This window comes from Pundamilia nyererei, unplaced genomic scaffold, assembly GCF_000239375.1.
Source record: "Pundamilia nyererei isolate P.nyererei 1_Seehausen unplaced genomic scaffold, PunNye1.0 scaffold00087, whole genome shotgun sequence".
NCBI lineage: Eukaryota > Metazoa > Chordata > Actinopteri > Cichliformes > Cichlidae > Pundamilia > Pundamilia nyererei.
In genome coordinates, this window is record NW_005187488.1 from 1,911,580 (window position 1) to 1,926,997 (window position 15,418).

General features: G+C 43.3%; 1 protein-coding gene across 1 annotated transcript in view; it reads left to right on the forward strand.

Moving 5' to 3' along the window:
• gli3 (GLI family zinc finger 3) overlaps positions 1–15,418 on the forward strand; it is a 96,292-nt gene that overhangs the window by 8,552 nt on the left and 72,322 nt on the right. Inside the window, exon 2 of the mRNA XM_005738903.1 lies at positions 9,036–9,209. Coding sequence (XP_005738960.1) covers positions 9,077–9,209 — 133 coding nt within the window. The 5' untranslated portion in view covers positions 9,036–9,076. The remainder of the gene's footprint in view (positions 1–9,035; positions 9,210–15,418) is intronic.

The window sequence follows — 15,418 nt, forward strand, 5'->3', positions numbered from 1 at the left end:
GGGGGGGGGCTGTCTGTCTAACGACAAGTCTTGTTCCTCGGTTTCTATGCTGGGGATTTTCAGGGGGCCATTTTGTGCCTGCTCTCTTTGGAGTTTATGGGAAGTTTTATTTCCACGAACACTCGGCAGTACTGTTAGGTTAAGGCATCTCATCCCGGCGTCGTGCCGTGTGATATTGCCTTGGTATTTGAGTTGCGTGAGTCTTTCTCACTGGGCTGAGAGTTTCTTCCGAACTCGGTGTTTCAAAATCCTGTGTGTTTTTGATGCACGGGTTTCTGACGCGCAGCAGTGTGCGTGCGCGCTTCCGTGTGTAGGAGTGTTGCTGTAGGTGGTGGGATACAGGTTTGGCAGCACTAGCAAATCCTCGGAGACTGCCTGTGTGTGTGTGTATGTGTGTGAGTGTGTGCATGTGTGGAGCCTATGAGCCCGTGCAGGGAGAGGTAGTGGTGGTGGTGGTGGGGAATCTGTGGCTGATATGAAAGTGAAGGGAGAGAGTTGTCTCCCGACGCTGCCGTGGGGAGAGCCGTCAGGGAGCTAGAAGTCTTTGGGACTCCCTCTGAGCTTCAGCTGTCTTTGATCTCACACCTCCACTGCGGTACACTCCACACTGCTCTATAGAACACCCTCACCTGCCGCCGATCCAGCAACACAGACTCACAGCTCGCATAGATGAGACTCTTAACTTGTATACTTGCACTTACGGCAACGCAGGGCTCAGTGCAACTGCACTTAAAAAACCGAGGTGGAAACTTTGCAAGCAGCAACTGTCAGAGAAATATATGACAATAGAGACTACACTGGTTATTTATTTCTTTTTTTAGGATGTATTAATTACTCGGGTAGTGTGTAAAGTTTGGGAAAGTTTTTAAAAACCAGGAGGACTCCTCATTGCTCATCTTGTCTGATAAGGAGTCCGAAATGCAAACTTTTAAGGATCTAGACTCACAGATTTAGCATGCATGGTATTTTTTTAATAAGATATTCTCAACTATGGTGTAATCAGTAATGACAAAGGTAGCGTGCTTAAGAGTCCTGCTAGTTTAAGCCTGCACATGTGAGTTCATTCCCTCGCCTCTTTTTTCCTGTCTATTACTGACATGTTGAATTAAGGTTGAAGTGCTGACCCTATTTTAAGGTATTTTTTAATGACTTGTGATGGAAGATAAATGCAAAGCCACAAACAAGCAAACAAACAAAAAAAAAGGCTAATAATTTTCTCCATCTGTGGAATATGTGACTCAGTGCTACCCTTTTGGATCACTTCCCATCTACACAGGAAGTCTAGCATTAAAGCAGTGCTCCTCCTTTTCTCCATGCATTCCTTTGACTGACTGTGGCACATTTCTGGACAGCCTCATTCAGCATTCCTTTACATGCCGATTTGTTTGCCCTCCCTCTCTCCCTCCCTCCTTATTTTTTTTTTCCAAGTCTTCCTCCGTTAACGTCCGGCTTTATCATACGAGAGCCCAACACCAAGACAACTTCATCTCATCCAATTTTCACCCCTTTAATTCGGTTTAAATGGCATGGCCGCGAGGGCCAGGGCGGGAATTAATAAGAGCCAATAAAGCTCGCCGCTGGGGCATCGAGGCCAGTCTTTAAGTAAACATTATGACTTCTTGAGGGGGGATTCAGGCGCGGCAATTGATGAATTGCGGCGAAGCTTGGGAAGGGCTAATTTCTCACTTAGCCGTCCTGATGGGGCTAGCTAATAGGCCTTGCTTTGCCTGGCTGATTGTCTGCTGGCTTTATTATTGTGCATTATCACGCTGCCCCCTGGCTGTTTTTAGCGTTCGGCCCCGGAGACGCCAGAGCACGTCATTAATCACATTGCGGCACTGACTCATTCCACTTCAACACTTATTCCAATGACACAGTGGAATGAAGGAAAGCAAGGAGGGAGGGAAAGAAAGGGAGTGCGCGCAAAATGAGAAAGGAGGAAAACTGAACTGAAAAGAGGAGGAAATTCAAGTCCGAGTGGGCAGGACAGTTTCACGATAACACTCTAACCTGTAGCTGTACAGCCATCGGATTGCACTCGGTAGTTCAGCTGCTGCAAACAGCGCTGGTTTGACTTCTGTCTGGGGTGCAGAGGATAAGAGGAGTGTATTCTACAGTCCCCTGGGCTAAGTGGAAGATCTACTGTCAAAATCATACGTGCTGCCACTCCACTTACACAGGACCCTCCATCTGCTTGATCCTCCTCTGAGCACAGAGGCAGAGAGAAAGATGTGTGTGAGGAGGAATTTCACTTCCTCCACTCATCCCCTCCCTTGGGCACCCCCCTCTCTTGCTCATGTTCTACACACAGTGATTGTGCTTGCATATTGAAAGGGATGTAGAGAAACATATGCATCCACGTCCATACATACTGTTACACAGCCGGTCTCGCATACTGTCAAATCTACTCGAAACATTTCCTCTTTTCCTCCCGTGCCGTGTTCACATACACATGGGTTACATACAGCCGCTGTTTAACATTTACTTTTTTTTTCTTTTTTGCTGTGAAAGCATGGCGAAGGATGCTGTTCTTGCGTCTCTGGTTGTGGCATAGCGTAGAGTGCCTTTTAATGACATGTATGAAGAATGCCTCCACAGACACAGAGCTGTTCTCGCTGCAGTTTGGAGGCCCGTTCTCCTGTGCTTTATAATATCTGCCATGTGCACGGGCTAATTGAATGGAAAACTTAGCTAAGAGTGTAGCGGGCTGCTGCAGTTGGCAACAATTAGTTTGAAAACTTTAGATACAAAATAAGGTGTGCAGTAAAAAAAAAACAAGTCTTGCATTTTCTCTTCTTTTCAAGGACCTTTGGGATATTTTGCTGAAGTATTAGTTTGCATTGTCTGCGAAAGGCTTCAGTAATCGGCTGAACAAGCATCTTTTTCCTTCTCCTTAAGAATCAGAAAAAGTGTCTGATCAAACAAAGGCTCTGTGTTTTAGCATGGGAAGAAAATGGATAAAGTAGGAACAAGGGAAACCGATACTGCATAACTGGGCCACCGCAGCATCAAAGCTGCCCGTATTATCCATTGTCTCAGTTGTCACAGCCCCACTTGCCCTGAAACAAGTGGTTCGTGAACAAATGCAAAGTCAAAAATATATAAATAAACAATCTAATAAGCATGGGGCTGTGGGGAAAAGGAGCAAGGCTTCCATTGTGGCGCTCGCTTTATTTGCCCCTTATCTACTGGGTAGCGAGCGCAAAAGAGGCATCGTGTAAGCGTCGTGATTACATCGTGTGGGTTTGTTACCCAGGAATGTAAGATGCGCTCGGCTCATTCTGCTGTGCAACACACAAGGTCCCTCACCAGCCCTCCAAAGCATCTTAAATGGAGAGGTCTGAGGGACCAAGACGCATGCGAGGATAATCTTATTAACTGTGGTGAAAGCTACTGATGCTCTGTGTTGTTGCACTGTTTGTCCTTGGAAATAAAATACAAATAAAATCAGTCTTCATTTGAAACAGGCTTTCCATTTTCTAATTGTTGTGCAATACACTTGTGGTAGAAAGCAGTTTTTTTGCTGATGGGATGCTTTTAAGACCACGTATCTTTAATATAAAGATAAATCATGAACATCAGTATGTTTAAAATGTACAAAAACATCAACTTGTCATTCATAAGTAGTCTCAATAAAGCTTTGCAGTGTAACTAGAAAAAGCTGAACTCACACGTGACACAGTAACGTGTAAATGACTAACAAACTTAATGACTCAGACATGCCACACTGCACAAAAAGGGTGAGAAGATCAAGCACTAAACCAGTTTGCATGTGTGTATCTGGGATTGGATATGTGTGTGTGTGTGTGTGTCAGGGTGTGACTAATTCTTGCTAAATGGCCCTTACTTGAGAGTCTGGTCCCCATCAGCTGTAGGCCAGACTTAGTGCCATCTGGGCACAATGTTAAGTTTTTGCTGGTGAATGAGAGCCCCAGCCCCCAAATCCCCCCCCAGCCCCTTCCCCTTTGCCCTTCAGGGCCAAGGGCATGCTGTAAAAGTGCAGTATTGAACACGAGGCCTAAGCATGTGAAGCTATTGCGCCTCCTCAGTAGGGGTTTTGAACCCATTACAGGTCCTCTAACCACCACCAAGAACCTCTACAGTCTCCTTAAGGCATCTCATCCCCTCACACTGACCTGATCCAATGCAAACACATGCAGTCCATAGGAAGCACACTTTGTTTTATTGCTAGATTCAGCTAATCTCGCCGAAGGGCTCACACTCCTCCTCCTCCCTCTTCTTCTTCGCCCCTCAGTGTTTTAGTTGTTCCAGCTGTGAAGGAGCTTTTAATATTGTTGGCATAGCTGCGCGACGTGCAAAACACACATTGTGCATACAGGAAAACATGTGCAGGCACGCAGGGGCGCAGTGAGTTGCACACGGACGCATGCATGCATACGTGAACACTCGTACACACGTGCACGTATAGTCTCAGTCTCACACTCCTCCCTTTCTCCATTCATTTTCTCCCTTATCCCACTTTTGCTCACAATCTCCCTCAATCGTCTCCATCTCCCATCTCTCCCCTCTAACTCGCTGCGCCGCGGTGCGTTTGTGCAGTGTTGATAAGCCTAAGATAGCAGATCTCGGTGGTCGCTGATGTAATGATGATGAATGCTGCGGTGCTGCCAGTCTCCCCCTCGGGGGGCCCTCGACACTGAACAGTCGCCCTAATGAAATGAACACAAATACAGTACCCTGTCTGGGAGGGGGGGGGGGTTGCCAAATCTAAGAAGACACTTCAAGAGTTTATATATAAATGTCCTCCAGTTTCTGATTGTGTGCGTGCGTGTGTGTGTGCGTGTGCCATGCAATTGCAAATGTGTTCCTGATGAGAGCACGCAGGTACACCTAAAGCAGCTTTATAAAATTAAACTTGTGAAGTTGCAGGCTTTAAATAACAAACAGCGGTGATTTTTTGATAGCATTAGTGCTCGTTTAAGCCTGCGTGAAAGAAAGCAAACAGTTTTTTTTTCTATCAAAGGCAAAAGTTTATTTTAGTGTTTCACTTTGATGTGTACAATTTGCAGATGACTTTCAACTCAGTGCCTTTTTCACCGAAGCGTATAATTTATGTTAAATTGATTTGCTTAATGTGCTTATAAAATAAGATTTTTTTTTCCTTTTTTTTCAGAGGGAACACTTTGAATTGTGGTATTTTAAACCTGTTTAATCGCCTCCCTTTCTGTGCGGAGGGATTACAGTTGAACGCAAATAATGATACACCCTCGTTTTTCTAATTGGGTGTAGGACATTTCAATGGCAGAAACATTAATGTGAAATTAAGATTTATTCTGACTAACAACGGCATCCAGCGCCTACTTGTGAGTCATTCTGTATGTGCCAGGGATCTGTGGAGACAACTGTGGGGCTGTAAGAAAGTCCATGTACAGGTGATTATCTCTGTGATGCACAGTGTAAATGTAGCAACGTGATTTCTTGCGAGGGGGTCAAATGGCCAAATGGCAAATTAAAACTTCTTTTGACATTTTACGTTAAGGGAAAAAAAAAAGCTGTAAATTTTCTCTAAACATAGACTGATGTGTCTATGTGAGGGTATGATTTTGAGTGTTTGTGGATGGGGTAAAAATGAGCAAGCACAAAAAACGAGGGCACAGACAGCAACATCTGCACGACTGGGTGTGGGCGTCCAGGTCAGAGGGATTATGGGTGAAAAGGTCCTGCTTTTAATTGCTGCTTTGGAACTGTGGCCTGCCTTGTGGAGCACAAAAGGCCCGTCAGACACGCTTCAGTGGCTTGGACTTGTGAATATTTGCCCGACCAGTGGAATGCCCCGCTTTCTCCTCAGCCACCCCCCTTCTGGTATGATCCCCAATCCAGAACCTCATATTTGCTGCACTTTCAGCTCATTTGCTTTGGTCTGACTCACCTGGGGTGTGATAGGAATACACACATGTTTATGTGAGCTAGGCACACGAGCATGTCGGGAGCTCAGGACTCCTCTTCTTCTTTTCTCCTTCACTGATTTTACCCAAGTTCAGCTGTACAGATGATGTAATGACAGTTTCACCGGGGCAATGGTGAAGTTTTCTCTCACCGTGCTCTTGTTTGACTTTATGCTGATGAAGTCAAAGAGTGGCACCCACGAACTTAATATGAATGCACAGTGCCACGAAAAAGTACTTGCCCCTTCCTGATGTCTTTTGCACAGTTCTCACACTTAAATGTTTCAGATCAACAAACAAATTTTATATTCGACAAAGATAACCTGAGTAAATACAAAATACTGTTTTTTCTGTCCAAACCTACCTGAGCTTATGTGAAAAAGTAATTATCTCACTTTGTTAAATCACGAATTAAGTGAAATTAACCAAATTTTTTAGAAAGAAAGACTTCAAATTCACTAGCCAGTCTCAGACCTGATTAACCCCACACCTGTTGATCAAGAACTAGGCAAGGCAAGGCAAATTTATTTGTATAGCACAATTCATCAACAAGGTGATTCAAAGTGCTTTACAGAGACATTAGAAACAAAAACAAATAAAAAGCATGATTTAAAATTGATTAAAACAAGCAAACAAACAAACTAACTAATTTAAACAGAACCTGTGTGAGAAAGTAAAGTTGTTTAAACGATCTCAAAAATCTCAAGTATACTTCACAAATGAAGAAAACTTGAAACGATGGTGAAACCTACCAAAATTGAATATCGATGACTCAACCAGGAGGTCACAAAAGAACCAAGAACAACATCTAACAAACTGCAGGCCTCACCTCTCTCAGTTAAGGTCAAAGTTCATGATTCAATAAGAAAGAAACTGGGGAAAAATGGCATCCATGGGAGATTCCAGAGAAACAACCACTGCTGACAAAAACAAACACGAAGTCTGCCAAAAACATCTTGATGATTTCCAAGAATGCTGAACTTGTTGGAAGGTTTTGATTCCACTCCATTTGGGATCAAACTAACACAGCATTTAATAAAAAATATTATCACACCAACAATCAAACATGGTGGTGGTAGTGTGATGGCCCGGTGCTGCTTTGCTGCTTCAGGACTTCCTGTAATTGATGGAAACATGGATTCTGCTCCCGGAGAATATCCGGCCAGCAGTTTGTGTCTCGAAAGCTCAAGAGCATTTAGATTAGTCCACCTTTGAATATCACAAAAAAACAAACAAAAAAACAGAACAAAATGAAGGTTTTGGAGTGACCTCAGGAGAGTTTGAGTTAAATCAGATTGAGATCCTTTGGCACAACCTCAAAACGAGCTGTTCATGCTCAAAACCCTCTAATGTGGCTGATTAAAACAATTCTACAAAGAACAGCGGACCAAAATTACTCCACGGTGATGTGAAAGACTCATTGCCAGTTAACGTAATTCTTGATTGCAGTTCTTGCTGCCAAGGGTGGCACAACCAGTTATTAGGTTTAGGGGGCAATTACTTTTTCACACAGAGCCAGTTTGGTTTGGATAAAATCATCATCATCTAAAACCTGAATTTTTACTCAAGTTACTTAATATAAAACGTTGCTTGACGATCTGAAACACATAAGTGTGACGAATATGCAAAGAACTAAGAAATCAGGAAAGAGGAACATACCTTGTCATAGCACTGTACATGTATTGCACACGCTCTAATGATTATAACTCGCTCAGGCTGCTTAACCCCCACCCCAGAAATGAAAGCATTCACTCTATCAAACACATGCAGCAGTGATTTGAGATGATATCAGTTCAAGTAGGACAAAAATGTCTTTGGTTGGAGATGACGGCTACGCATGTATTCATGTGGGAGTGATTAGAGGACAAGCTCTTGTTTAATTCTGTTTTGATTGGTAGTGGTGTAATTGCATTGTGTTTTTTTTTCCTCTCCTTTTTTTTGTAAGGCAGCAATTGCTTACAGATGTTGTTGTCGGGTCAGAATGGATGACAGACTCTGGTTTTTCAGGGGGTGGGGAAAAAAACAAACAAAGCGCACAGTGTTTGTCTGAAGTTTACCCCTCACCACTTCCCCCTTGCCTTCCTTCCTTGGGGAGTTGGTAAAAATCAGCTCGCCCCCCTCTTTCTTTGAGCAGCACTACTCTCTTTGCATCACAGCTGACTTTACTGCCTTTGTATCCATGCGTGTTTACAGAGAGGAGGACAATTAAATAGTACAGTTGGGTAATTAGCTGCTCTTTATTGTAAAGAAAATCAGTCAGACTAAATATTTCCAGTAATTATCCAAGAATTACGGGGTCTAAGTAAAGGCTTTGTAACGGACCAAATGAAACTGTCCTATACTTTGTGTAAATGAGTGGTTGTGGTGTATCACCATGTTGTCTCCATAATCAGAGACCTCCATGACCTAGATACAGTTGAGCTTGTAGACAGCCTCTGAGGTGCTGAACTGAGCAGCATGTCTGCTAGACTGTTGGCTGAACCCCTTCTAAACCCACAGACAGTATTAACTTGAACCACCTTTATTCTTTGAAAGAAAAATTGCCCGGCACCATGATATTCCCAAAAGGGCCTTCAAACAACCCTTGTTTTTTCAGGACTGTGAATGTTTCTCTCTCTGTGGTATCCCCTTAAGGTTTCTCCTTTCTCTTTGGAAAGACTGCTAGAGTGGGATTATCAGTATATCCACAAGCTGCCTTTACTTCTATTCTGAGATATAAAACCTAGTCGGGATGTCCTGCCGCACTCTGTTTATAGAGTTGTTGTGTTTTTGACAAGATGTCAGAAGTTTAGCGTGACAGCTGAAAACAGTCGCACTAAATTTTGGTTTTGGATATTTAACCACAGTTAGCGAGGAAGGAAATCAGGCCCCTGACAAGCAGATCAGAGCCCAGCAGGTTTGAGTTAAAATAAATCAGTGTGAGCTCCTGGATTGACCCTCAGTGTGCTCTGGGCACCATGAAAAGGGAGGACTGGATCTGAAGTTTTCCTCACAGGGTTCACAGTCTATTTCTGAAGCATTCTACAGATAACATTAGAAAAAGTAAACTTATTGCTAACTTATTAATCTTCTAAATATATACTTAATCTTTGCATTCACCGGGTTTATCTTCTGTTTTTTCTCCATTAGTTATCCCGTCTCCATGAGGTCTTGAGGAATGAACAATCGTCATGGAAACCCAGTCCCAGGCCAGTTCAGCAGCTGAGAAGAAGAAGAGGGTGGAGACCATCGTGGCTACCAAGGGCTCATTAGCACGAAGTGACATCAGTGAGAAAGCAGTGGCCTCCAGCACCACCTCAAACGGTACAAGTCACCTCTAACTGAGCTGCAGTAATTTATGCCAATAACCTTTTGATCTTTCGTAATATAGCCACAAGCCGCCCCATTAGTCAGATTACTCTTTGAGTAATAAAAGTCCACAATTGAAGGAATGCAATGCACACACCTTACATTAAGGTGTTGTTTTTTCAGCTGGGACGACTGAAAATAAAAAGTGCATTCAGGTTAACCAGATCAGATAACAAATGCTATCCTAATGTGTGCATGAACATACTACTGAATGAAAATTTCCTATCCATTTTCATGTTTTATTTTGCTAGAGTCACAAAAGCTTTTGTTATTCAGCATTTTTCGGTCAGATGAATTTCAGACCTCTGTGAGTTTGGTTACAATATGTCACTTCCTGGCTGAAAAATTAAGTGCCAAAGCCTGCAGTTCCAAAAATAGCCACCAGCTCCAAACTGTAACTGGTTTACAGTTGTCTTAGACTTACAAGACTGGGTTTTACAGCAGAAATATGGATATGTACTTGGGAAAAGAGAAATTTAGTAGTTGGTTCTCAATAATAAATTTGATGCCCCGGTAAAGGTAAAAAAACAAAACAAACAACCCCAAAATGATTGATGAACTTAAATATAAACTTCCTTATTAAGAAGTCATTTAAGTCATAGGCATAGTGTGGCAGTGCATATACTTAAAATGGACTGCTGCTGACAGGCAGCCTCATTACATACACTACACTTAAAGAAACAAGAACCTCTGAATGTTTGTATCAAAAGGTACTGCAAGCGTTGGGTTTGGTTCTAATTGTGTCACGGCCTAACATTTTGAATACTTATACTGGGATTATGCTTTCCGCATCCACAAGTTCACTAGGATCCAATAGGATCCACTTGGGTCTGCATGATGTACATTTCATCATCAGATAGTTAGCATGAGGGTCTGTGAAGATGTCTGTTTTTTATGACCTTGCAGACTTGTCAGCAAAATTTACATTACAATGCATGCGCCGCAGGAAGTGAAGTGCTACAGGAATGATGTTTTAAGGCTGTAAAACCCCTCACTACACACTTTATAAACTTTTCTCAGACAGGCATGAACATTTTCACGCTTTTCTCTCTTGTTTAAATACTCTCAAAATTCAAACCTTCGTAGAAAAAAAGGTCCAGTATTATAGTCTGAAACCAAAGGCACCCGCAGCTGCCTTTGACGGTGCAAAACCTTTGGATGACTTTTGTTTTTACTCCCATATTTGATTCCTTTACCACTTTCCCACTAGGCCACTATGTAACCGCTACCTGTCTGCTAGTCATAAATGAAGCTACTTGTACTAACAGGCCAACAAAGTAGTCAGTGTTCCAGTTTTTATGCATGTATTTTATTTGTATCTAACTTAGCATTAGTTAGCAGGTATCTGTTTCTGTGTGATGCATCCTTTCAGGCAATGGATGCACTTTGCTAACAAGCTAGCTTGTACTAGCTAATAACAAAGACATACGATCACATATTGGTCCATGAAATCACAACAATGACTGCTGCAAGGTCACAATAAAGTCCACAAAGGGTGACGTGATGGTGTCTACATCCATCTTCTATCTACAGTCTATATGTATCAGCGACCATCACTCAACATGTTCGAGCTGTAGGGCCACTGAACTAACCAGCAGTCCAACGAGTATTATAGGACTTAAACGACCATCTAAAGATTTAGACACCCACTGTTTTTTTGACATAACTCTTTCTTTATTTTCATGGCTAACAGTGAGTCAAATACAATGCTCACTGGTAGCAACTTTGACATGTTTACTTAGCAATGTCTTCAACACTTGCTATTAAAAGCTGCACGGAGCTTGCGCTTAATTAAGCTTGTCGTCATTCAGCCTTTCATTCCCAGTTCTGAGCCTTGGAGTAGAAATATTAGACTTTTTCTTTTGTTCAAATGAAAGTCATAACAAAATCGGAGCTGAGATCACCATGGCCTAAGCTGCAGCTGCGCTCATTAGCAGTGAGAGGATTTGGAAGGTTTTTGGGGGTATGGAGATTTGACTCTCGGAGGCAGAGCTGGTGGCCTGATAGAGTGTTTTGTGACTTCCTCTTCATTCTGCTGATGTCAAACATGATCATTCCAAGTGTGAACGGAAGACAAACAGTCTAGGAAGGGGTAAATAAGTCGCTGTGACTTGCTCTCCATATGGAAGTTATCACAGGAAGTAGGTAAGCTAATGCATCCTGAAGCATCTTGGGAACACTCTCACTCTTACTCATTCCCAGATGGCTGGCTCTGTTTCATTCATTAAAGGGACAGTAAGAAAAAGTTTACTACGGAAAAAGCATGGCTGTAATTTGGAACCGTGATTGTGGATTTTTCTTAGTAATGTGCTGATAATTACAGCTCTAAACGGCGCAAGCTTTGTCTGAAAAATCTCCCGTTTGCCACGTCAGAGGGCGTGCTACGACTTTGCACTCCCTAAAATACAGTAGTCCCATAACTCACTTGACGAGGGGAGGGATGATACTTGTCTGTAGAGAAAGGTCCCTTTTAGATCTCAATCTCTCTCTTTGAATCATAAGATAGCTTACACATTCTTTGTGTGGTTATAATTACAGCACATTCCCCATTCGGCCCCAGAACTCATAACCTCTTATCAGGTGTAACCCTACACTCGCCTCAACTTTAACCCTCGTAGCCCCTGCCCCAATGCATCCATCCAAACAAAAGGTAATTGTGAGCAGCTGTGGAACCCCAGTGACTGGTTCATCTTATGAAGGGCCGGCAAAATATTTCCCCCCATCAGGCAGAGTAGCAGCCCCTGATCTCAGCACAGCAGAAACCCCCACGGAGTGCCTGGCAATAGCGTGCTATGATAAGTTGTGAAAAGTGGAAAACAATTAGGGAGGGCAGGTGGACTGGTTAGTGCGCATGTTTCCAAAGATATCTCTGCTACCAGGAAGCACAGACGTCTTCTGTGACCGTGAATCAGCTCGGAAACAGGTATTGATCTGATCAGAGCTTATTAGTGATGATAACCTTAAGCTGCAAAATCCTCCCTTCGTGTGCACTGCAGCGATAATTCCCAACTTAAGCATTCCTTGCTCCTTTGCTCTCTTCTCCATAGTTGGGTTTGTCCGGGATGAACAGGCCCCGGAGTAATTATTGAGTCTTGGTAGAGCGTTCCCACATGGTTAGCTAAATGGTGGCTTCATCCTGTGTACCATTCATCTCTGTGTCCCCTCCTTTTAGCAGTGACAGCTCAAAAGAGCCGACTGTGCCACAACAATGCTGTGATTGGTGCTCTTTAGGAGGGGTTTGGAGATGAGGGGGGGTGGGGATGAAGGGGGGTGGGGGTGTCTCTCCCCGCCAATCCTCATCATTCAGCAGGCAGGTGGACCACAAAGTCCCTTGATTCTTTTGTTAGGTCCTATGATTAAAAAAAAGATGTCCATGCTCCTTGGTTGGATAAATCCTGTCGTCATGGGATAATTTGCTAATAAAAAAAATAAATAAATAACAGGGTGGGGGAGCTAAAGGACTGGTTATTTGCACATGAGAAAAAGAATAGTAAAAGTTTCTGGTTGGTTGGACGTTTATGATATGAGTGCTGCCGATCAAGGGAAGGAGAGGGAGCGAGTGTAAATAATAGGATGGGAATTGAAAAAGCGGGCTCAGTTTAGAAGATTGTCAGTGAACGCCGCTTCGACTGCAGAGCCTCTGCAAAGCATGTTATTAAGTGGGCGAGTTGGGATGCTTTAATGGGCGTGCTTAAAAGGGTGAGAGAGTGAGGGTCTCAGAAGGCAAACAAGTTAAGCCTTAAAGGGCAACAAATGTTAGGCTTTCGTGTAGGTTACTGCAGAAATCCCCAAGCAAATGGAGAGCGTGGCTAAAGTGTTTAAAGAAGAAAAGGAGCACTTGACTACACTGAAAAAAAAGGAAAAAAATCTTCAGATGGGCAGAGAAGGTTGAATGATACAGAGAGATGGGTGAGGAGGGGGGGGCTGATAGAGGAAGAGTGAGGGGCCTCCTTCTTTTTAGGCAGCCATTTAAATGATCAACAGTAAATAGAGGGGAATGTCATCTGACAGAAATAAAGTTCCCGTTAACAGCAGGGATGGAAAGTAATTTACAGATACGCTGTCCCCGCCATCTTTGTGCCTCCCAGATAAGGTTTCATTTCAGAAACGGATAGGAGACATTTTCACTTACGGGCCCCCATTCTGGGACACCTGTGATAACAGCTTGTGGACCCCTAATTGAAAATGGGTTTCAAAATGGATTTTCACTTTTCTTCCTCCCTCTTCTCCCCCCTCTCCATTTGCTCCCTCCCTCATGACTAACCCCCTCCTCCCTCCATCCCCACGAACACCCAGCCCCCCTTTTTTTTCTTTCCTTGGCGTTCCCTTGTCGTTGGCAGAGGGAGGCAATATTGGAAGGACAGGGAGGGAGGGAGGCTTGAAATGGAGCACTGGGAGCGAATCATCCCTCAGCCCTTGTCACAGCTATGACAGCCGCATGATCCGTCTTATTAATGAAATCATTGATCACTTGATGGGACTCATAATCAACTGTTTCTCCACTGTGTCCTGCCCCATCTCCTCCCCCTCCTCCTCCCTCCTCATGCTGTCACCTCTGCTTTCCACTTTTTTGTCCCTGCTGCTTATCCCCCCCACACACACACACAAACTCACACACACACACACACAAAAAGAACAATACCTACCATAAAGGAAAGTTATTCATGAATGCATAAATTTAATAGGAACACTCAAACACAGCCTGACTTATAACTGTTATCAGATGACTCAGCATAATCAGGAGATCTAACGGGAGGATTGATTCCTTAAATATTTTAAGTGCTGTTTTCTTGAACTGTTGTTTTTTTTTCTTTTCCTAAAAGGTGATCTGTGTCATCTGTATTTGTGCTATATGTTTTTTTTATGGGGACCAAAGAGGAAGGCAGGGGCCTCTTCATGTTATCCTGCTGGGGGCTCTGCCTGTGGGAGCTAATGAGAAAGAACTGATGGAGGGATAAGGGACCTCATGGGAGCGCTGCCTGGCCCGTGGGTCAAACAGCACAATGGAGGAGGCGTTATAGACCCTGACATGCAGCCCCACACAGGAAAAGTGGCTTTAAGTGTCAAACGACCGCTGTATGCTACATGCATAATACATAGAAATGCATAAAAACACATTGTGTTAGAATTAGAAGGTATACATAGAAAGTGACAAAATGTAACCATAGCATGCTCTTTTATGATAGTACATTATGAGCTTTCAAAGATAAATATTGAAGCTACCTGTAGAATTGTAAAATCACCATGTGCACACGAGGCGGATGTGCTTTGCCTTCACTGGTGAGCCATAGCCATTTCATGGACTTCTGCACTGAAGGCAATTTCCTGCAGCAGCAGGAGGACAGACTTTGGCAGAGCCACCTCACAGGGGCCTGAGGCGCAGGATTAGCTTAGCCTCGCTGCTACTCAGGGCGGAGGGGAACCTCAGCAGCCCAACCCACTCCAGCGTTGCCTGGCCTCTCTCGTCTGGCACACTTCTGCCTGCCCAGATCTGCCTGCTGGGGCTTCGCTGCTCCCTCACTGCTGGAGGATGCATATAAGCCGCCGCCTCAAGACTTCTGAACACTGCAGTGGTGCCACCACAATTTAGCTGTAGTGGAATTGCAGCTTTTTTTTTTTTCACTTAGTGCTACTTGTTGTAGATAGAACAAAAATCAACTTAATTACAATGTAGATCTTCTTTTTGTGCTAGCCAGCTGTTACAACAACACTGGACTTAATATAGCAACTGCTGAGATCCACCACAAAGACAAGAGACAGGGCAAAAAACAAAAACAGGAAATGATAATCAATAGAAGCATCTCTGAATAAGCCACATGTTTTTACCGATTTGCAAAGGAAACTGAGTGAATGCACAGCAATAGTCTAAACCAGGAAGTCTGCAAACCGTATTAGATAAGGTTACCCCTTTTCCTTATCTTCGAGTAAGTTTGGCAATCTCAGCTTTTGTTAAAAATCTCTGTATTGTTTTTGACGTTAATGTTGTCTTTCAGCAATGATGCTGAATTCTGTGGGGTATTTTTTTATGTGTGTGTATCTTTAAATACTAAAACAAATTGTAGTTAAATGATTTCGAATTCATGGCATGCATACATCTCAAGTCTTAGATTTTTAATATGTTGTGAGAGTTCGTGTCACAGCGGCTCCTTAAAAAAACAAAAACA